The 22,500-nt window shown below is 40.9% G+C and overlaps 2 protein-coding genes across 2 annotated transcripts in view; one reads left to right on the top strand and one right to left on the bottom strand.

Moving 5' to 3' along the window:
• The window catches only part of LOC113818921 (solute carrier family 23 member 2-like), a gene marked incomplete at its 5' end in the record, with an annotated part of 12,093 nt that extends 486 nt beyond the window's left edge, over window positions 1-11,607 (top strand). The window contains 10 exon segments of the mRNA XM_070115196.1: window positions 1,072-1,271; window positions 3,807-3,933; window positions 4,217-4,337; window positions 4,698-4,839; window positions 5,668-5,781; window positions 6,433-6,572; window positions 7,102-7,341; window positions 7,926-8,061; window positions 8,624-8,750; window positions 10,310-11,607. Coding sequence (XP_069971297.1) covers window positions 1,072-1,271; window positions 3,807-3,933; window positions 4,217-4,337; window positions 4,698-4,839; window positions 5,668-5,781; window positions 6,433-6,572; window positions 7,102-7,341; window positions 7,926-8,061; window positions 8,624-8,750; window positions 10,310-10,406 — 1,444 coding nt within the window.
• Window positions 11,608-11,833: 226 nt separating this feature from the next.
• Window positions 11,834-21,966, bottom strand: LOC113818920 (uncharacterized; the record flags this gene model as incomplete). Its single annotated transcript, XM_070115194.1, is given in 3 exon segments — window positions 11,834-20,367; window positions 20,650-20,762; window positions 21,768-21,966. Coding segments are annotated over 3 exon segments (2,970 nt in total), but the record flags the coding sequence as incomplete, so codon positions are not given.
• Window positions 21,967-22,500: the final 534 nt, after the last annotated feature.

Below are 22,500 nucleotides of genomic sequence, written 5' to 3'. Positions count from 1 at the left end.
GTCCACCGCTATCTTCCACGGGGGAGTTTTGCAAGCGGATATCGGCAGTAGCCTCAGGATGCGATGCTCTTATTGTGATGCTATTCAGGCCTTGAAAAAAAAACATTGCATCGAAATTACATTTAACGTTAAAAACAAAAGCTCGAGACATTCTTATTATAAAAAAAAACGGAAACACATTGCAAAATGTTGTAATGGACCATAAAAATACATATGCAATATTTCCTGGCGAAGCCTCTGCGATGTCAGGGAAGCAGCTTTTACGGACGGAAACTGGAATTAATTAAATGGGTTGGTAGGCACTTTCTCTTTTTACGATAATTTAGGCAAGATTCAGCTCTTAGAGTATGGCAATAGGCATCTCTTTCGTGTTACGAGACCATGAAAGGCCGTGTCACATTATAGCTTATGATTTTAACAAAAAAGCTAACGAAAAAATTGCCAGCGAAAACGATAATTATCGTTTGACTGGAAATTATCGCATTCAGCCAATATGCCAGCGGCAGCGAGAAAAAAAAAAACGGAAACGTGAAATAGCCACGGAAATTGTGCTAGTGTGGCTCCCTTATGCTTACCGAGTTGCACTTTGGATCGCTGATGTATTCAAGCAATATTTTGTTAGTGGAACAGGAACCCTTATACTTAGTGAATCAACACAGCCTGCCGTTTGAGTTCATTAGATCTCAAATGCATTGGATGGTAAACGAACTCATTCTTGGTGGCCAGCCTCGTATGCGGAATCGCTAGAGTATATAATCGGCTTGTAATCATAATACACGTCTTTATTATCATTGCTTTTATGTAAAGAAATGCAAATGAATGCGTCTCATGTCCTCAGTATGCAGTCAGTGCAGAAAGTAGTAAGAGCTACATTAGTCATTCAGAGGGAATCACTAAGAAATTTATGTTACAGTCTGTATATTGAAAAGGAAAGTTTGACCAGACTGAACAAGACAAAAGTTATCCTATAAGGTACGTTTGGACCAACACTGAATTGTCAAACAACTTGCATTAACGGTTTTTCTAACCAGTAATAATGCATTCCCCTGCGCTCCTTCCTACCACTGCCAGGTTACCGATAGTGCAAGGTGGCACGCATGGCTTCCTGGGCCCCATCCTGGCCATCCTGTCGCTCATGCCGTGCCCGAGCCAGGAGGAATTCGACGCCCTGACGGAGGCCGAGAAGACGGAGCTGTGGCAAGTCAGAATGAGACAGGTTCAGGGCGCCATCTGCGTGTCAGCGGTCTTCCAGATCCTCGTGGGATTCACTGGTGAGTCTCCTTGGCTGCATTCCTGGTCGGGGAGGGTATCACGCACACCGCACACACATATATAATCAAATAAATATATGTATGTATATATATATATATATATATATATATATATATATATATATATACTTATATATGCATAAATATACATAAATACATACATATATGTGTATGTATATATATATATATATATATATATATATATATATATATATATATATATATATATATGCATGTATATAAATATGAACACATATAAATGAATAAATATATGTATGTATATGTATATATATATATATATATATATATATATATATACATATACATATATATATATATATTTATATATATGAATATACATACATCCATATATGTGTGTGTGTGTGTGTATAAATACACACACAAACATATATATTTATTATATATGTATATATACATATATATATATATATATATATATATATATATATATATATATATATATATATATATATATACACACACAAAGATATGCATGTGTGTATATGTGTGTTTGTATGTACATAAATATACAAATGCATATATATATGTGTGTGTGTGTGTGTGTGTGTGTGTGTGTGTGTGTGTGTGTGTGTGTGTGTGTGTGTGTGTGTGTGTGTGTGTGTGTGTGTGTGTGTGTGTGTGCGTGTGTGTGTGCGTGTGTATACATACATATATATATATATTATATATACATCATCATCATCTAGGAGCTAACGCCGACGGGGGCGCATAGCCGCATCCACCCTTCGTTCCCCCTACGAGGGCCCTTCGTGAAAAGTCACCACTTACCATCCATTTTTAATAGAATAATATATATTTGCACTCTGTTTGCGGTCAAAGCCCTGAGGGAAGCCTTGTATCTCACATATTTCCAAAAACAGCTTCAACATAAAATCACGCAAGCAGACGAGGCTAATCAGACACACGAGCGTTCTCTGGTACACAAAATCTCCATGAACATTACCAAGCGTAACGTCCTCAAAATAAGATACCAAAAGGTCGATCCATTCCCCCATGGAAAAACTCATCACTGATTGTGCACTTTACATGTCTACCGCAAAAAAAGTGTACCTAACTGCGTGTTGAAACAAATTGCTTTGGCGACGGTAAAGGAACACTTAGAATCTATGGGCGATGTGTACGAGTGTTACGCTGACGGATCCGTACAGTCTGGATACAAAGCTGGTTGTGCTTGCGCTGTATACAAAAATGGTTTATTGCAACATCAAGTTCATATGAGAGTACAAAATTGGGCCAGCACCACTCAAACGGAGTTGGCAGGTATCCTCCTTGCAACAGAATACTCGGGGCACTGGAGTAGTTTTTTGTGATTCCCAAAGCGCTCTTCGGACACTAAATTCCTTCAAAACAGATGGTGATGAGGGAATTGTGAACTGCATTAAGCGTAACGTAACTTATGCAAGAGAGCGCAATTTTAACATTCAATTTGTATGGATACCATCTCATGTTGGTATACGCAAGCACGACCATGTAGACAATTTGGCGAAAGAGGCTTGTAGCAAAGATATTGTAAATAAAGATCTTGGGATGCCTCTTGCTAGGGTTGCACACATATTAAAAAGTTCTCATAAAGAAGACCTGACAGATCTGACGAGTTCACAAAGGCCTGAAAGTTGTAGTATAAGGCACTACGATCAGTATGGAAATTGTAAGCCATCCTATGGGTGGCACCGAAGTAAAACCAGACAATGTAACGTGGTTATTGCCAGAATACGTTTAGGTTATAGAATGTACTGGCAACTGCAAGTTGCAAAAAGTGCAGATGAATCTAGATGTAGACTGTGTAACGAGGAAAATAAGCGAACGCTTGAGCATTATATCTCGGAGTGTCATGCGATACAGCCTTTCAGACCAACTAACATGAGGTATTAAGAACTATGTGATTATTTTATAGAATCTGATACATTGGAAGATATACTCATGCTATATCCTAATTTTACTATGTAAAACTATCATAATCATAAAAACGCACCATAGAACACTTTTATGTAAACACAAAGGCAAAGGTAGATCAAAGGTAATATACGTTTGTATGCTGTATGACATATTCCCATTTTACCATGTATAGTTGTTACTGTATTCACAGAATACTGTACTCTGTCGAATGTATGTGAATATATGTAACTGTAATCACGATTGCCTACGCCTGAGCAGTTAGCCAGGGTAGTAAATATACGTAACTTAACCAGGCAGGGACTCAGCCCATCCTGAGCTCCTCACGACAGAGTTGTATGTATATGTGTATATATATATATATATATATATATATATATATATATATATATATATATATATATATGAAGATAGAAATGAAGGTAAACAGATAGACAGCTTAAGAGATACGACTTCCATTTTGGCCTTCGACCTCAACGTTCGCCACTGAAGTGGCCGCTTGGCAGGAGCCGGGCCACCCTGTCGCAGCCGACGACAGCGAGCGCGCGATGAGCCCGCAATGGCCCAACCCCTCCCTAACGCCTCGCCTCTCTCCCGCAGGAGCCATCGGCGCCCTCCTGCGCTGGATCTCGCCGCTGGTGATTGTGCCGACGGTCACCCTCATCGGCTTCTCGCTCTTCCCCGTCGCGGCCTCCAAGGCGGCCTCGCACTGGGGCATCAGCATGTTGTACGTGTCGCCAGCTTCACGAGGGCTTCGGTTCTGGGGGGGGGGGAATCTGAATAGAATGGCTCATGTGTGATTCTCACGCGAGACGCCCTGCACTGGCACTTCGCCGCCCTGGCGCTGTGCGCGTGCCGTCCGTCTTGAATGAGGGCTTTATCTTCCGAGGGCTTTGCCACCCTCATATCTTCGTCATTGCAGAAATCTGAATAAAGTTAAGACTCATCACAGACAATGCCGTCACAAAAAGACTTACACAACCTGACCTGACCCCGGTGTCGCCTTTCAGGACCATCGTGTTGCTCGTGATGTTCTCGCAGTACCTGGCCGACGTCCCGCTGCCCTTCGTCAGCTGGTCGCGCTCCAGGGGCTTCGCCAGGACCAACATCCACGTCTTCAAACTCTTCCCGGTCAGTGTGTGCGTGTATGCGTGTCTATGTGTTTGTATATAGATAGATATAATGTGTCTGTGGGTATGCGTGTTCACACGCACACGCCCACGCACACGCCCACGCACATGCACACACACACACACACACACACACACACACACACACACACACACACACACACACACACACACACACACACAAACGCACGTACACATATATACATGCATACATACATACATACTATTACACACAAATATACTTATCGACTTCCCATCCTACCTACATACATACTCATATTTAATCATCCATACATACATACAAACATCCAAATACTGCCTCACAGGTGAACTCGTTCCTAATGGAGGCTCGCTCCTGCAGGTGCTGCTGGCGGTGGTGGGTGCGTGGGGCACCTGCTGGGCGCTCACATACACGGAGACGTTGCCGAAGGAGTCACACGCGCGCACGGACACTAGGATGCAAATCGTCACCGAGGCCCCGTGGTTCCGCGTTCCCTACCCCGGTACGTTCGAGGTTTCGGAAAGGAGTCGAAGCGGGATCATCTCCTACTATTCGCACATTCCGTTGTAAAAAAGTCTGGCTGTGCGAATAACGGCCTTTCTTTGCTGAGATACGGGGCTAAGTCTTCAGGACACTGTGCTTCCCTCGGTCTTAATGCAAATACGTTTCAGTTAAAGGCATACAAGTAACTTCCACACACTGTCATGACGTCTCCCCGTCCCCAGCTCCCTGACTTGGTTATCTGATCCTCGATGAGGCAGGGATGGGTCCGGAGAATTTTCTGGTGGAGGCCACAGTAGATAACAACAATAAATCTGGGAACCGCCCAGAAGTAACAAAAATTAAGGCTGCCTACTTGTATTCATATTGTACAGTTGTATATTGTTTAGATTTTCATCTTGCTGTGTGTATTATGTATTAATATATATTAATATTATATATTAATATTTAAATATTATATATTATATTAATGTTATATGTTAATATATAATTATATATTAATATATGAATATTAAATATTGATATATAAATATTATATATTAATATATTGATATATATTCATATATAAATGTCTGTAATATATTATTATAAATTAATACATAAATAAATATATATATATATATATATATATATATATATATATATATATATATGAATATATATGAATATATAAATACATTGATATATAAATATACTATATATAAAGGGCCAATGATCATTGAGGGGGGAACACGGGGTGGCCTATCAGATTGCAGGGGGGGGGCGGGTACCCCCCGGACCACCATGTAAGCCTCTGGACTGAGCCCCTTCCTCTGCCCCTCCCCCGCAGGACAGTGGGGGCTGCCCACGGTCAGCGTCGCCGGCGTGCTGGGCATGATGGCGGGCGTGCTCGCCAGTATCGTCGAGAGCGTCGGGGACTACTTCGCCTGCGCGCGCCTGGCAGGTTAGTCAGGTTACGGCTCGTTCTTGGCTTGCTTTGGCTTGGTCAGGGAGGCTGGAGGCCCCTCCATGCTCCTCTGGGTCACTGGTTCCGGTGTAGACATTGCAAGGATGATCGCCAAAATGCACTACTAGAATTGGCTATAAAATATGATTTTTTAATTTACTATCACTTTTTCTCTCTCACTCGCTCCCTCTTCCGTTTCCTCTTCTTTGTTTCTCTTATGCCCTCTACCTTCCTCCCTTCTTTTATCTTTTCCTCTATCCCATTCTTCCTTTTTCTCCCGCTTCTTCCCTTCTCTCCTATTCTTTATTGTTCTTCCATTTTATCTCTCTTATTACCGTACATAAATATATATGTGTGTGTGTGTGTGTGTGTGTGTGTGTGTGTGTGTGTGTGTGTGTGTGTGTGTGTGTGTGTGTGTGTGTGTGTGTGTGTGTGTGTGTGTGTGTGTGAGAGAGAGAGAGAGAGAGAGAGAGAGAGAGAGAGAGAGAGAGAGAGAGAGAGAGAGAGAGAGAGAGAGAAAGAGAGACAGACAGAGACAGAGACAGAGACATACATGCACAGAGAGACAGACAGATAGAGAGCGCGCGTGCGTATCCGCGTCTTTGTTTGTGTAGCCTCCCTTCATGCTGGCCTCCTCTGTGCTCCCAGGCGCGCCCGCCCCTCCCAAGCACGCCATCAACCGTGGCATCTGGATGGAAGGCCTGGGCACGGCGCTGGCCGGACTCTGGGGCACCGGCAGCGGCACGACCTCCTACTCTCAGAACGTCGGCGCCATCGGCGTTACAAGGGTACGTGAGCTTCCGCTGTTCGTCCGCCGGAAAAAGCTTCACGGCGAGGGTTTAACGGAGGGTGTGGGCGGGGGGGGGGGGTTAGGAGGGGGATGAAAGACTGGGAATGTTATGGGAAATGGAAAAAGAAACAGGAATTTGACATAAGCCAGTTTAAATCTTTCTGGTTCATTTATTTTGATAACATCGACGTTCACGGTCTTGATTTCTTTTAGATCAAGGAAGAAATTCTGATTGTTTAATAGGTAAATATGTGTCCATCGATATGCAGGCCTATAGACCTGTTGTGTTTCGATGTTAGTGTTTTTATATGCTCGTGCCTGTGCACATACTTTTAATCAGTATATGCTGTGTATCGTTTAATGTCAAGAAATTTGAGATTTTTGTGCTTTTGGAATTATTTTTGCCACTTTGTGTATACATAAGTTCCAGCCTTTACCATAATCTCCTTCCAAACCTCTTCTGCATTTCGTCTTGCTTCTGCGCAATTATATAAACCCTTAACTGAAACATCCGAACGCGACGACAGGTGGGCAGCCGCCGCGTCGTGCAGTACAGCGCCCTCATCATGCTCCTGTGCGGGCTGGTGGGCAAGGTGGGCGCCCTCTTCATCACCATCCCTGAGCCCATCATCGGGGGCATCTTCTGCGTCGTCTTCGCCATGATCACCTCCGTCGGTCTCTCCTCGCTCCAGTACGTCGACCTCAACTCCCCCAGGAACCTCTTCGTCATCGGGTTCTCCCTCTTCTTCGGGATGGCGCTCCCCATGGTAAGGCGGAGGGAGGAAAGGAAGGAGTGAGGGAGAGAGGGAAGGAGGGAGGGAGGGAGAAAGAGAGGGTAGGAGGAAGAGAGGGAAGAAGGGACGGATTAAAAGGAGAGAGAGAGAGAGAGAGAAAGAGAGAGAGAGAGAGAGAGAGAGAGAGAGAGAGAGAGAGAGAGAGAGAGAGAGAGAGAGAGAGAGAGAGAGAGAGAGAGAGAGAGAGAGAGAGAGAGAGGTGAGTTAGGGAGAGAGGGAAGAAGGGGGAGAGAGAGGGAAGCGGGGAGGGAGAGAGGGAAGGGGGAGGGAGAGAGGGAAGGGGGAAGGAGAAGAGAGAGAGGGAAGGGGGGAGGAGAAGAGAGAGAGGGAAGAGGGGAGGAGAAGAGAGAGGAAGAGGAAGAGGGGGGGGGGAGAAAGAGAGAGAGAAAGAAAGAAAGATGGGGATGGATGAATGAACTATAGACGGACTGACCGATTGAAGGAAAGAGGGAAGAAAGTAAAGAAAGAAGGAAGAAAGAAAAGGAAAGGGAAAGAGAATATATATGCCTATGTTTCTCAACTCCTTTTCGTTAACACATTCTCCCCCTTTTCCGCAGTGGATGCAAAGGCCCGAGAACAAGTACATCATCAACACGTCACTGCCCTTGTTGGACCAGGTGTTGTCGGTGTTGCTCCGGACGTCCATGTTCGTCGGAGGTTTCCTGGGCTTCGTCCTGGACAACACGATCCCAGGTGCGTCTGCCTCGAACTCGGCTTGTGGGGCCTTCCTTTGAGTCCCTGCTGAAGGCTTCCCGTTTTCTTTGATCTCTTTAGCTTATTGTTCCTCGCGTTTTCTCTTTCGCTTTAGTTTATTTAATTAGCTAAAAAGTGGTCTAACAGTATGAGTCTTGTCTTTAATGGACTTACTTATAAACAGTTTGATACTTTTTTGTTATGGAAGGGCCTGTCAGTATACACCTTAAAGAAAAAAAATAGTACAGTAAAAAAGGATTTTCGTTCCTAAGGTCATTGTATTGGGTTCTTAACATAAAGAATCCTTGCGTACTGTTCCTCTTCCTTCAACATCACAGATTTTTACGGAGCCTTTTAGAGAACGAAGATAGCTTCAAGAAAAGCTATCGCGTCCTAAGGGCGTCTGTTAAATCCAGTTTGGTGAAACTCTATATCATTTCTCCTGTTCTTTTGTTGTTTTTTTCTACGTATCTTCTATCTCTTTTTATCGACCTTTGACATAAAAATGCGATGTGTTCGTATGCAAGAGGTACCTTAACCCTGCCCCTTCTCGCGGCCGCAGGCACGGACGAGGAGCGTGGCATGAAGAAGTGGAAGGCGCAGCTGAAGCCCGAGAAGGACGAGAACGACGTCGTGACCACGGATGCGCGCTGCTACGACCTCCCCGTGGGAATGCCCTTCTTCCGAGTGTATGTATTTTCTTTCAACTTTTGCGCTTTGCCTTTTCTCTGAATGGTAAATATTCCTTGCTCTCGATTGCGGTGACTGAGCATGACCTATTTATTACGTTTGGTTTCATAACCACCATGGTTACGGCCGCGCATTTATGGGTAAACGGCGGTTTATCCTGAACCCACATCACGTTCCTTACATGGCCTGAAGACGCCTTTGTAGGGTAACGAGTTATCTATTCAAGGCAGTGGTTAATAGTTTGAACAAATAAATGTGTTACACACCAAGAGTCATATAGTACTATAATTAGTTAGCAAGCGACTTCTATTTCATGTAAACTTGATATCTCCGTTTTATGATGATGGTATTAGCATTTTATTATTGAGTTTGCTGTTTTAAACCACGAGAAGAAAGACAAAATAGCGAGCAGCGGGGATTTTTGCTGGATTACATATTCGTTTATTTTTGGTGCGGTGGCCCTGGAACTGAATAGAAGACAAAATTGAAAAAATCTTTTGAATGGTCCTCTTGTCAGTAATGGTCATGTTGGTATGATGACTGATGAGGCAATGATGGCTGTGTAGATAGTGAGAGCTGTGGTGAGCGTGTTGGGCTATGGTGCTGGGAAAGAGATGGCTGCGGTGGTGTGACTCCGAAACACTTGCAGAAATTACACGGAGCCCATGGCCGGAAATGTTCAAGGGTTACTAGTCCCTTTGAAGTTGGAGAACACAAGTGCCCAAGCGATTGTTCACCTCGTCTGTAGTCTGTTCTAGAATGCTACGTTCGGAACTGCTCGTCCTGCTCGTCCAGACCAGTTGGACAAGATGTCATGACCGTTCGGAACCTCTACTTTCTCGTCCTAGACAAGTTTCGTCCATCTTGCCCTCCTGCGAAGCTGGGCGACCAGGACGAGATGACGTCACAATAGCTTTTGTATGTTAACATTGACATCTGTAGGTAACCACAAGATAATGATGGGTAATTTTATGGCCCTTTATTGATGTTATCAAAGGATATTTTTGTGTTTGTCATTTGCAGGCAAGTTAAATGTGCATCAAAGGAGTTACAAACTCTGTGCAGCGTGTAAAATAGACACCGGTATGATAAAAAGTGAATGTTTACATTCGAGCCGGTTGCTTCTGGGCAGAAAGGGCTTGAGTCTCTTTGTCCTTCTGGTCCTGTACAAGTTGTCTGGACAAGCAATACGAAGAGTTCCGAACGCAGCAAAAAATGCACAATATTAATATTACATATAATTGTCAATACTGAAGACTCCAATGAGCTGTAATGATATGCAGTAACATACGAGTCAAAATAACGCAGTAGTTCACAGATGTCCTTATGTCAAGTTTTCCAGTCATCTGTTTATAATCGTTCTTATCTACTAAATGTTCAACTTTTGAAAATAATGCGGGTTCCATTGGAACCTTTATCTATTGGCTTAGTTTATGGAAATCTTTTTAATCCACTACTATTTTTTACACATAATATATGTAGTTTTGATTGTAAGCAATCCCCCAATACCTTGTAGGTTGCTTTTGTTTCAGCAGTACTAATAATTTGACCATTGCAGGTGGGGCTGGGCAAAGTTCGTTCCCATCCTGCCCACCTTCGTCGGATGGAGTGCGGTCAGGCGGAGATGCATGCCAACCCACTCCCAAAAGGCGTAATCTCGCCGGCCATCCACAGGTGAAAAGCTGCCTTGGCGTGTTCAAGCTCAAGAGACCCAGGCATTAAGGCTGTCTGGAACCTTAAACATTATGTCAGACCTTTTCATGAACAAATTATAAAAAAGGCTGTGAATCAGCAGTCGGTTCTAATGTATGTATTTAAAACATAGTTAAAAGAAATGACATTTGAAACCACCTCCTTACACCTGGCATTCTCACGATTTTTTATGTATCAGACGGTCATTTTTCTAAAAGTTGTTGAAAACAAAGTTAAAGGTGGCTGTGGAGTTTTGTGACTAATGAATATATCTGCATGTCCATAGAACGTGATCTCTCTCTTCTGATGAGGACAAATACCGGACAATTTTTCGATACTCGTAAGATGTCACATTCTACGTAAAATATCTATCATATTTATTGCATGTCATTTAGCGTTAATTTAGGACTGCTGGCGGTTCCTAAAGTTAAGACACAGTTTAAGAGAATTTCTAAAAGGTTTCAACCAAAAGAAGAGGTCCTATCAAAGCTGGAAAATATCTTTCGACATAAAAGTGTCCCAGTAATTACTGAAGGTCAAAAATGTTTCAGATCTTTGCAATTTAACATCAGGACAACCAATAAAAAAATTAGCAAAGTAAGATATTCCGAAGCTGGAATAAAGTTTACAAATACACTCTGAGACGGTCTTGCATTTTGCCTTCAACGTCTCACTACCCAGGACAGCTCATCTTACAACACTGCCTGAGACAGTCTCTGGTATATACATACTGGGCTGATCTCGAAATATATATCCCAGCCCCTGGTTGTGTATAGTACAACTCAAGATGAACTGCCTGGCACAGCCTTGAAACTGCACAAATATCTAGCCATGCTAAGCAGAACATGTGCAGACCGCTAAGGCATTGCCTCGATGTTAAACTCAACCAGGTAGTGTTCAGTAACAACACTAGCACAATTAACGTGGAAGGCAAGCCTCAGACAATTGCCTGAGCCACATAGGTTGTCCAAAAACTTTATTTGTAAGTGTTTAGCCAAGCAACACACCAAGTTTGTGTTGCTTTTACTTCGAGCTCTGTGAAGACTTTACCTTTGCATATTCTGTTCTTCTGGCACAATTTTGCACTTTTTGCCATGTGGCCCTCAGCATCTGAGAATCTGTCCACTTTATTATTTTCATTTTTAATAAAAATAAGAAAAAATGCTGGTTTTTCTGACCTAAGCTTTTTTACAAATCATTAAAAAGATACTCATTTACCCTCATATGAAAGAGGGAAGAGACACAAATGCTAAACACAAACAGCTGTAGTTATAGTAAGACAATTTTGTATTCTTACGTGCAAATATATTTTTCTCTGTCTTACCCTCTCTTTTACAGTATATTACATGTGCATAAACATACAAACCAAAGGTTACAAAGACACCAGAGCTGTGGCAAATTTGTTGTATTTAAAGAATTAAGTTTTACAGGTAATATTTGCTTAGCAATAGTTTGTAGGGGAGTCGACCCTAGCCAGGTTGTACCCAGATGCTACATAACCAAGATCCCTTTTGTGTCAAGATGGATGAATTACACACTTCCATTTTGTTCTCATCTCTCTTTCTGTCATCATAATGCATTGACCTCTCCATGGTATCACAGATAAGGTATGCCAACACAATGTTGGAATAAGTCATGGCATACCAAAATTCAACTTAGGATAATGTTAACTCCATTGCTTTCAAATGTGAATTTTACCTACTTTCAAATATATAATAATGCATACATGTAAATGTGCATATGCATGTATATGTGTAGGCGCATGTGTGTGCATGTATATGTACATGTGCATGTGTGAATATAAAAATGCGCATTCAAGAATATCTATGCATGTGCGTGTCTCTAAGCATGCACATGTGCATGTTTGTGTAAATGTGTACATAAAGAAGTGTCTATACTAGTATGCACAAAACATGTGTGTTTGTATCAACAATGTGTGTGTGGTGTGGTATGGTGTGTTTCAATGTTTTTTTTATTAAAATACCAAAAATAAGATAATACATATGCATGCATACAGACACACAAGGTGACATGAAACTGCAACAATGTGTGTCAGTATACACGCATGATGCAAAACACACAGTTCATTATTACCCTAAAATACATGATTCGGTATACTCTCATGGGAAGAAATATAACGGAGATGTTACCAACAAAAAATTGTGAATATCACTTCATCAATGGCATAAAAACTGGCTTGGTTACTTGCAGCCATAACCTTGTGCAGCATTCATGGTTACAAACTCGTTGGCATGATCTAAATTTTACAGCACATGGAATTACGAAAAATCCACAGGATTATCCTATTCTACTTGTCACACAAATAACGCTCTGCAAACTCTACCATGGCTGGGGAAGTCACTATCACCTCGAGGCACTTCAGTGAAGGCATGACTTATTGCCTGACATGCTGCTCACTGTTCTGTTTCGTCTTTCTGGCTGATGCTGAATTCCTCAAACCACTTGGAAAATGAGAATCTTTCTCCTCTGTACTGCTTCTCATGATGAAATGGAACTTCTATTCTTTTCGTCTTTCCCCTGTTTAAGTACAAACACAATCATACCAGTTTTCCTTTACATTTGCTCATTCCTTCCCTTTTTGCTCGTCTCTCCCCTCTATAAGGGATCGCTGGGCCATGAAAGTGCACAACGGCAGTGGATCATGCTGGTAACTGCTTAAAACTTAGGATCAAGTAGGTCATCTAGCATTTGGTCCCTCAGCTCTTGGCTGGGCAACTGAAGAGGAAAAATATTACAATAAATTCTCACTTGCAGGTGTTATTTCCAGAATTAAAATAAGAGTAATGAAATTATTTTGTACTAAGTAAAGGAGACTCAGCCCCTTGCTGTTGTCCATTCAGATTATGAAGCTGACCTTCCAACTGGCATCCTGCTCCGCAATTAACAGATATATTGAATAAATTCTCATCCGAAGCCATGGATGTACCATTTATAATATAACATCAAAGTTTGGCAGGCTTCTACAGGTTACTGTATCCGTCTCCTTCTGCCTTCAACACTGGGAAAACTTACCTATATGGATACATGCAACTTTCTCATACACAAAAGTCCATTATCTTATCGCACTTCTTTTACAATTACAATATATATACATACACATCCTGATACCTCCAACTCTATCTAATTTCAGAGTGGGCTGCATTACATAGCCGCAGTTATCCCATTTGTGCTTTCTGAGATGCTCTTATAAAAATGGACAAGTTTTCCTAATTGTATGCAGAAAGCTGAAAGAAAGAGAAATGCATGGTCTTTTCTGGAACACTTCCACTGCACGTCTTCAGCTCCGTGGCTAGCACTACAAAATATTTAGACAGCATAGCTCATTGGTTATAAAATATACTTTTACAGAAGTATCTTAAGAGCTTTCCATTCTACAAGAATTATGATTTCTTCATGTACACAATGCACTCTTCACATCAATCCAATCTTTACACATGGATTTTATTAACCATTTCATTTATAATCTAATTAAATATGCATTTCTATATACAATATACAAGTGAAAAAGGAAAGAAATATGAGAGCAAGAAAGGGAAAGGTAGCATGTGTGTAATTACTAAAATGGATATAAACATCAGCTCCCCAAAAATTACAGAAGACTCTTCCAATGCTGGGGTACACTTGCATTACGCCAAGTGAGAAAAGTTGCTACAGTAAGGAACAAAGGAATTCCAAGTTAGGCCTAAGTGGTAATTCTGTTTCTGAAACAGAAAATGGCAGTTACAAATATACTTGACAGTCTTTTTAACATCAGAAGACAGAATTTGTTTCTTGATCCCCCTTGAAACCTAGCTGTATGTCTGCTGCAACCTGAAGTCACAGGTTATAAATATAATTTGACATTCTGTTCTTCGCAAATGTTACAATCACAAGACAAAGTAAACAATCTTTGCTTTCTCAATAGAGTTGATGTTTTTACCAATAAGCTACAACTTGTAACTACACACTGAACTACACATTCCTACATCCTTCATAGCCACGGAGCTGTAGCAGCATACATACAAAAGCTCTTGGATCTGTCAAAGCAACACAATGCAATGAATAAAACCTTACTGATAACTGGAAAAAATTATTTTATCTATATTACAAACAACAAAATATAACACCGGGTTTAACTGTCACTCAAAAATAGAAGTCTGAGGAAAGGAATTCCTAAGTGACAGAAATAAAAAGTAAATGTTAGACCTTAGTACAACTATCATACTACAACAGTACAAAATCCTTGTGAAATCTTCAACTGCAAATATGTACATTTGCGTCTTTGAACACACAAGACTCCTGAAGTCCATATGGTATGGCTTACAAAGAGCCAAGCATTGGGCTCTTCTGACAGTCCACACAGTGTTGGATACTCAGTCTCAACTATGGCAGCAGATCACCAGCTTACCTTCACTCTTCTCGTGAAAGTACAATATCTCATCCAAGAATGAGAACTATTATCTTCTCAATAATCTCATTCACTTTTTTTTATGATAAAGATATTCTACTTTTCCAAAATGAGTACAAAGCTAGAAATCCTTAAAACTGTGTCAGGAACCCAGGAACAAGTGAAGTCGAGTGCAAATAAACCCAGATGTTTGGTGATGATGGAGGTGGTCGAGGGAGGGGAAACTGAATGCATCACTTATCATTCATCATTTTCAGACAAAACTGCTATGACAACTTTTACATAAACCAATCAGTCTTGTAATAAACAAAAATCAACTCAAAATTTGTGAAATTCGTATGCTTTTCCTGCAAATAATTTTCACAAAAGGAAATTGTAATGACAATAAAAAAATAAAGTCTCCTGATAAAATTTCAAACACCTAACTTAATATTTGACGAAGAAAGATGCCTAAGGACAAGAAACATTGATGAAATGAAGACAGCAACAACAAGAGTAAAAAGATGGTTAAAATAAAATAATTATAATCCAAGCACTATATATACACATCTTCCCTTGTTTTACTTATAAAGAACCCAAGAACTTAATTTTGTCTGATCTTCACTTGTTTTACAACCCTTGCACTTACTAGAAATCAAAGTGACTTGTGTATCTATGATTCTTAACTTTCTCTTCCAATGCTTTGCTTCCAGCATCCGCTATTAATTGACTGCTCTACTCCCTTCACTTCCATGCCTAAGTAAACACCAAACATGGTAAATGCACTACTTTTGATGGTTGAATCCAAAACAATTCTGCACACTACTCCTGGATTGTTTTATCTAAGCTGACACCACAAACTACTCCCTGACATCAATGGTCGAGATCACAAAATTACACATGGATTTAAAGTAAGTTGGTGGGGTAAAAATATATAGATATACCTACCTACTAAAATAACCTTTGCAGTAACTCAAAAAAGTGAAAACTACAAATTAATCTTTTTGCTGTAGACTTTTAAAATATTAAACTTTTTGTATGTTTTTTTTTTCTTTTTCTTTGTTATCACAGATACATTATGGAGTGTTAAGAACCCCGTATAATTTACAATAAAATCTAGTTAATATATTGTTGAGCATACTCTCTTATAGCACACCATCATTGCTGCTGGCTTACTTAAACCTATGTGTTGATGACCCTCCCACACACCACAGCTGACACGGTCGCTGCTTCCTAACCAATGGTTGTGTATATAAGAACTAATGTCAATGCTTTGTCATGACAGTGAAAAAGTAAACACTGAATGCCTTATTCTATCTCTGCTAAAATCCACAAACATCCAAGAGTCAAAACTACTTATATTACACATCTTAATACATATATACAAGGTACACGATGTGTCCACAATTTCAGCAGCATTTTAACACAATGCTGAAAATTTGTAAAAAAAATTCCAAGTCTCAAGTTACAACAAGACTTATGCTGCTGTGTAGCTGCAAAGACCTGGAAGTTAAACCATACTTGGGAACAAGTAAAAAAAGTAAATTAACAAAACTTAGCAGTTGGGCACATTCAACTAAGGTTCTGACCTGCCAAACTAGCAAGCAAAACCTAATCCTCAATCACTACCAAACCTCCTTAAGTCTTTTAGAGCTTGACTTTGATGCCACAACTTCTTATCAGAATGTTAAACGTATCCATAAGAAGTATGGATCTTGCCAACACCTGCTGTCCAGGTGAAAAGCAGCAAGTGAACGTTTCAATCTAACTTGAAATGTAACATCCTTTAAAAAGGAACCAAGTGCAATTGTGTGGTTAATATCTATTTTTGATAAATTCACTTAAGCAACACAGTTAAGCCCAAAAATGTATAAACTTACAAGTTTACAAAAAAAAAAAAAAAAAAAAAAAAAAAAAGATAAATATTAAAATCTTGAATATGACCAATTTGCAAAATGAAGAAAATTAAGACCAACAAGAAGTATGCCACACTAGACATAGACACAATGGCTGTGCGGGGTATATTCACAGCCACATGCAGCTATTGACAAAGTAAGAAACAAACTGTGATGCTCTAACCTCCAAGAGATGGGCCAGATGTGCGCACATCTTACAACAATCTTTTCCCAGTGCCATTCGGTAACCCAACTACTCACTGTTGCTGCAATGAGCTTGGTAGAATAATTATTTTCTCTTATTCTAATTATGGGAGCTAAAATATAGAAGTTCCTTTGTTGAGATCACATTTGTCTGAGAGTTGATTCCCTCTGACAACCTACTAGTTGGGACTAGTAGCTCAGGATAAAAAGAGAGAAAAAGTACAAAAGTTAACACCATTTCCTGAATCACATACCCGGCAGTTGCAGGAAACTGGTAAAATCAAAGCTAAAAAGCCAGACTCTGGCAGTCCAGAGAACCTTATGATTCACATACACAGGTACACCTTAAACTGGACCTCAGTATACACAATATAAGATTCAGCATATAGCAGTATACCTAAAGATGGATTCCAACAGGCAATGTACCTCCAGACGGACTTCAATATGCAAAGGCATACCTTAAGCTGTGCTTAAGCAAACAAGATATATCTCAAGCCAAAGTCAAGTATACATAGGAAATATTTAAGCTTGACTCCAGCATACCAAAACTGGACTCAAAATGTACATATGTATACTTTAAACTATGATCCTATGTATACAAATCAGGCATATCTGTGCTAGTGCTTCAGCACTGTGTCTGTGTTGAAGAGGTAAACATCAGCCAGGATACCCAAATTTCACATCTTTAAAACATGAGTTTTAAAGTTTTCATGACTATGGGTGCCCCCTCAGCAGCTGACAGCATTATGTCAAATACTTTGCCCAGGTGGCAGGCTGATGTCAGTCTTTATTCACATCCAGCACCAAAGAATTGAACACTTCCTGATCACCCAGATCCGGCAACGTTGGCCGGAAGTCCTCCTCCAGCCCACTACCTGGATTTTCCAATGAGCGGTTTAGAGCATTGAGCGTGAGCATGGAGGCTGTACTGATTAATGGTCCCTGTCCACCACCACCACCAGCACTATCAACTTGCTGTCCTTGTGTGTTATCCATACAACAACTACTACTACTCAGAGTCACTTCACTTACTCCTATTTGCTCTTCCATAGATCTCATATCCCCAGTTTCTGAAGCATAGTTCACAGAAAATGGGTCCATGTTAGGAGGAACTTGCAGAGGGTCTGAAAGTGTTGACAGGTCTGCTGTATGGCTATTAGTTAGAGTCAATGAATCCATGGAATCAAGCCCAACAGTCCCTCCTGCATCACCAGACAAATTGACATCCAGCAGCGGGTCTATCTCTAAATTATAACTATCAGTAAAGTCATTGCATTCACTGGGTACAGGAGTAGGTGCATAAGAGGAAGGTTGAGACACACAACTCTCAGTGAACACAAACTGCTGATTAACAACAGGTGTATTGGGATGGGATTTTGCAAAAGATTCTTGAGTACAGGATGGCATATTGAGCATCTGCAGAGGTGGAACTGATTGAGGTCTATTCAGATTACCTGGCAGGGCATTGCTCGGTCCAGGTTGGGAGTTTGTCATTACATTGGACACCTCTTGGGATAAAGGATCAATAGAGAAGGCAGGAGGCTGAGGCTGATAATGGATAGTTGGCCCTGCTGACATGTGTCGACGGCGCAAGTCACTGTACCCACTTACAGTTTGTTTATTCTTGAGCATATGATGTAACATGGAGGCTGAAGGAAGTTGTATGCTTGAGTCTTGAGGGGGATGAACTGAGCCATCTTGCACCAGTGGCGAGAGAGGAGCAGAGGAAGGAGATGGTGGAACACTTCCTGATGAATGTCTTGAACGGAACTTCCCTCCACGCCGACTAGACATGTCGTCTGGGGTGTACGGTGCATGTCTAAAAGTAGGGGCACCAGAAGAGTGCCGGGAACGACAGTTAGGGGTGTACGGACTGCGATGATTCTGATTCGAGTTGTGACGTGACCTTGGAAATAAGGGTGTTGTTATTGGTGACATGAATGGTGTGCTGCATTCAGACGCAACTGGATGGTTTGGTTGGTCTGGTGTAAATGGTGTACTACGAGGTGTTACATATGTTGAATTGGTTTGACCAGAGTTGTGTCTTGATCTAGGTAATGGGGTATTCCTTGGAGACATAAATGGGCTAGCATTTGCACTAGAGCACTGAGACATACCCTGTGCTTGGTCCAGATTACTACCTATTGGTGTGAAATTAAACTGAGTTCTGCGTGTATTGGGACTTGGTGGCACTGACCCCACAGTCTGTCCTCCCATAAGAGGATTCAAGCTGTCTCCTCCATCCAGTGACGGCTGGAAGCTGACTCTTCTTCTCATTCCTCCTGTTCCCTGCACATCCTGATCAATGTCTGTGTCGGTCATTAGTGGATGAGCACTGACCCCCACTCCACCCTGAGCTTGACCCCCTGGTAGGTTTCTCTGAAGCAACTTCCGCAATTCAGATAGTTGACTTGACTTCTGAGCATCATCCATATCAGCATTTTTGTGGAAGTACTGAATTAATTCTTCTTCAGCCTCATGACTATTAGTGCAGTTATTACTGGTCAGATTTTGTCTTTGCTGAACCTGTTGCTGTTGCTGCTGCTGTTGCTGCTGCTGTTGGTGTTGTTGGTGTTGTTGGTGTTGTTGTTGTTGGTGTTGTTGCTGCTGCTGCTGCTGCTGCTGTTGCTGCTGCTGTTGCTGTTGCTGTTGCTGTTGCTGTTGTTGTTGCTGCTGTTGTTGCTGTTCACGCTGAGTCACTTGCTGAATTCCTGACTCGACCATCAACTGGCCACCATAATTTACAGGCAAAAGGACTTCAGTTTTGGGATGTGTGATGTCCTCTGGGACTCCTAAGATCTCTGACCACTGAGATGCCACAGGCAATGTCCCTTGCATGCTGTCAGTGACCTTAGGCTGGATGGCTTTGAACCTGGACTTGGGTGATGTGGTCTTGGGAGCACTGGACTGCATAATAAGGAACGGTTTCTTGGCAGGGTTAGATTTTGGGTTTGGTACTTTGTTACAGGAAGTTTTGACATCACAATTGTTATTTGTATTGCAATTTCTTCTAAGCGGTTGCTGTGTATGGCCAACATTCGTGATGATGTTGCTGTGAAAGTTTCCATTCTTGCCATCCATAACCACCTTGGCATCTAGAAGTTTGTCATCCGTGAGTGAGTCCAGAAACTCCAGACTCTCTTCCTGCTTGATATTAGTTATGCTGACAATATTATTGCCGTCACCGCCTGCAATGTCTCCAGTAGCACCATTGGGAAGCTCAGAGAGGAGACTATCACAGTTGCCATTAGTGGTGTTTGTAGTGGCAGTAATGGTGGTAGTGATAGTGGCTGCTGGGGGATGATGTGAATTGGACTTCGACGACACAGCGGAGGTGCCATTGGTCACAGTCTCACCAGAAGGATTGCGCGATGCCCCACTCCGCCTCCGAGATTTTGGCCGCTCATTGTTTGCCTTGTTGATGGCTGGCTGCTGCTCCTGCAACCAATAAATCAAGGGAGTTACTGGCAAGCATATCATGCTGAACTATTTGGCTGATTATACTCACAATAAGCTATGGGAAAAATAAGTAAGACAAAATACAGTACAATTAAAGACCATAATCAATTACTTAGTAAATTAACATTTCCAATGTTAATGGTAGTTACTTCAAAAACTAATATAGCTTCTACTAACTAAAACATTTTAGAATAAATTCACTAACTGACTAATCAAACAAATGAACTATTCAAAAATAGATAAACAAATATTTTCACGGACCTGGAGTTTCCTCTTCTGCTCTCTGATGTGCTCCCGTTCCTGTAACTTCCGCTGAAGTTGCAGCTGAGTCTCTCTGTGTTTTCCACCTCCTGTCCCTCCACTCACCAACATGCCTGGAAGGTTCAACTCACTTTAAGACAACTTTCTTGTCCTGTATGAAGGAACTGCTTAAAATATCTATAACTTTATCTTACTAGCAATTTATCACATTTTGTTTAAAATAAATCAACAAAACTGTGATATTCTCAAAAAACATCTGTTATCTACAGAACTTTTCTGCCTCAGAGTAAGAAAAATAATAATCAGTGTTACTTTCTGAAAAGGTAATCTTCATTGTCTACTAAAGACATCCCCCTAATGTCTAAAAAGTGATATCCCTGAAAATCATGATACAAATAGAAAACACAAATGATAAAGTTTCAAGTCCTGAATAACACAAATCATGTGTTATTCTATTCTACTTCTTCCCTGTCAAAAGGTAAATAACAAGCATATAACTAAATATTAGTTAAGAACTTTTTAACCTTTTATTTCAGCCTAGTAAATCTACTTTTAACCCATTCAAGAGGGGAAGACATCATATCACATCATAGTAGAGTATCCTTCACATTGGGATGATATTATTAGGTTATGCACAGGCAAACTTGCTAAAAGGTGTGTGTGCTAAACAGAAGTACACTTATTTGGCCTTGGCTGCATTCACTGACGAGAAACAGCCCCTCCAAAGTAGAGCTGAAGCCTCTTTCTAGCCTAACTATGTAAAGAATTGTCTATGTATCAGCCAAGAACATAGAGAGTGGGGTAACTTTGTTTCCTGCACTTCTAATTTTTCTCTTGAGCTGCTGCCATAGCCTAACACGTGGCTCAGGCAGGTGCTGGAGCTCCCATAATGAATAGGTTAAAGATTTTTCTGAAAAGTCCATCACCTTCATACACATGAAAGGTTTTAACACGATTAATTGTTGCTCATGTAAACACAAAATGGAGACCTCTCAAGCCCAGCAAATGCTCTAGAGCTGAGACTGCTCGTAGGCACAAAATTCACATGAAATTACTAACCAGCAATAAAATAACAATAAAGTTCAGGAAATCTTACTGTTACATATATCGAAAGTTACCTTGATTTTGATCCGCCACTGACAGCAGGGTGAAGGCTGCCATCGACCTGTTGTCCACATAGTTTTTGTGAACCAGATGAAGAGCCAAGTCGCGAATGCTTTCAAATTTAACAGACCAAAGTTTTTCTGCCCACTCCAGCACTAGGCAATTTGCAGCTCTGTCCACCTCACCCTCATCAACCACACAATCCACGCCAAGCTGTAAAGATTGCCCATAAATGCCAGCTAACAGAGAAAGGACAACAATTTTATACCAAAAAGCCTTTCAAAGCTTGTTTTACTCACTGATTACACTGTTTAAACATATTTTCTTTTTAAACACTGCTTGTGATTTTTGTCTACTTAAAATTCAACTTTATTAGTAGTGCACCAGGAAATTCTTGAGAATTCATTATAAAAGAATATATATAAAAAAATTGATGACATTTTGTATCAAAAAGGTAGCTGGGTTGAACAAATGTACTAACTCATGTATATTCTAATAGATATATGTCATATGCTGAACTGCAATATGCAATTTCTTTTTCTTTTAATTTTTTGAAGGTAAGGACAGAGTAAGAAACTATCTTTAGTATGTAAATATAATCTAGTTTTACTATATATTTCAACTATATTCAAGGAAATACCTACAGTTTTTGAGATAAAATGAAAGTCTGTTCATAGACTAAACTACTGACTTATACAATTTTCTTAAAATCTAAATATGAACCCTCATAGCTAAGCAAGACACACC

This window comes from Penaeus vannamei, chromosome 37, assembly GCF_042767895.1.
Source record: "Penaeus vannamei isolate JL-2024 chromosome 37, ASM4276789v1, whole genome shotgun sequence".
Lineage (NCBI taxonomy): Eukaryota > Metazoa > Arthropoda > Malacostraca > Decapoda > Penaeidae > Penaeus > Penaeus vannamei.
The sequence above is the reverse complement of the archived record's forward strand: the minus strand, read 5'-3'. Positions and strand labels throughout refer to the sequence as shown.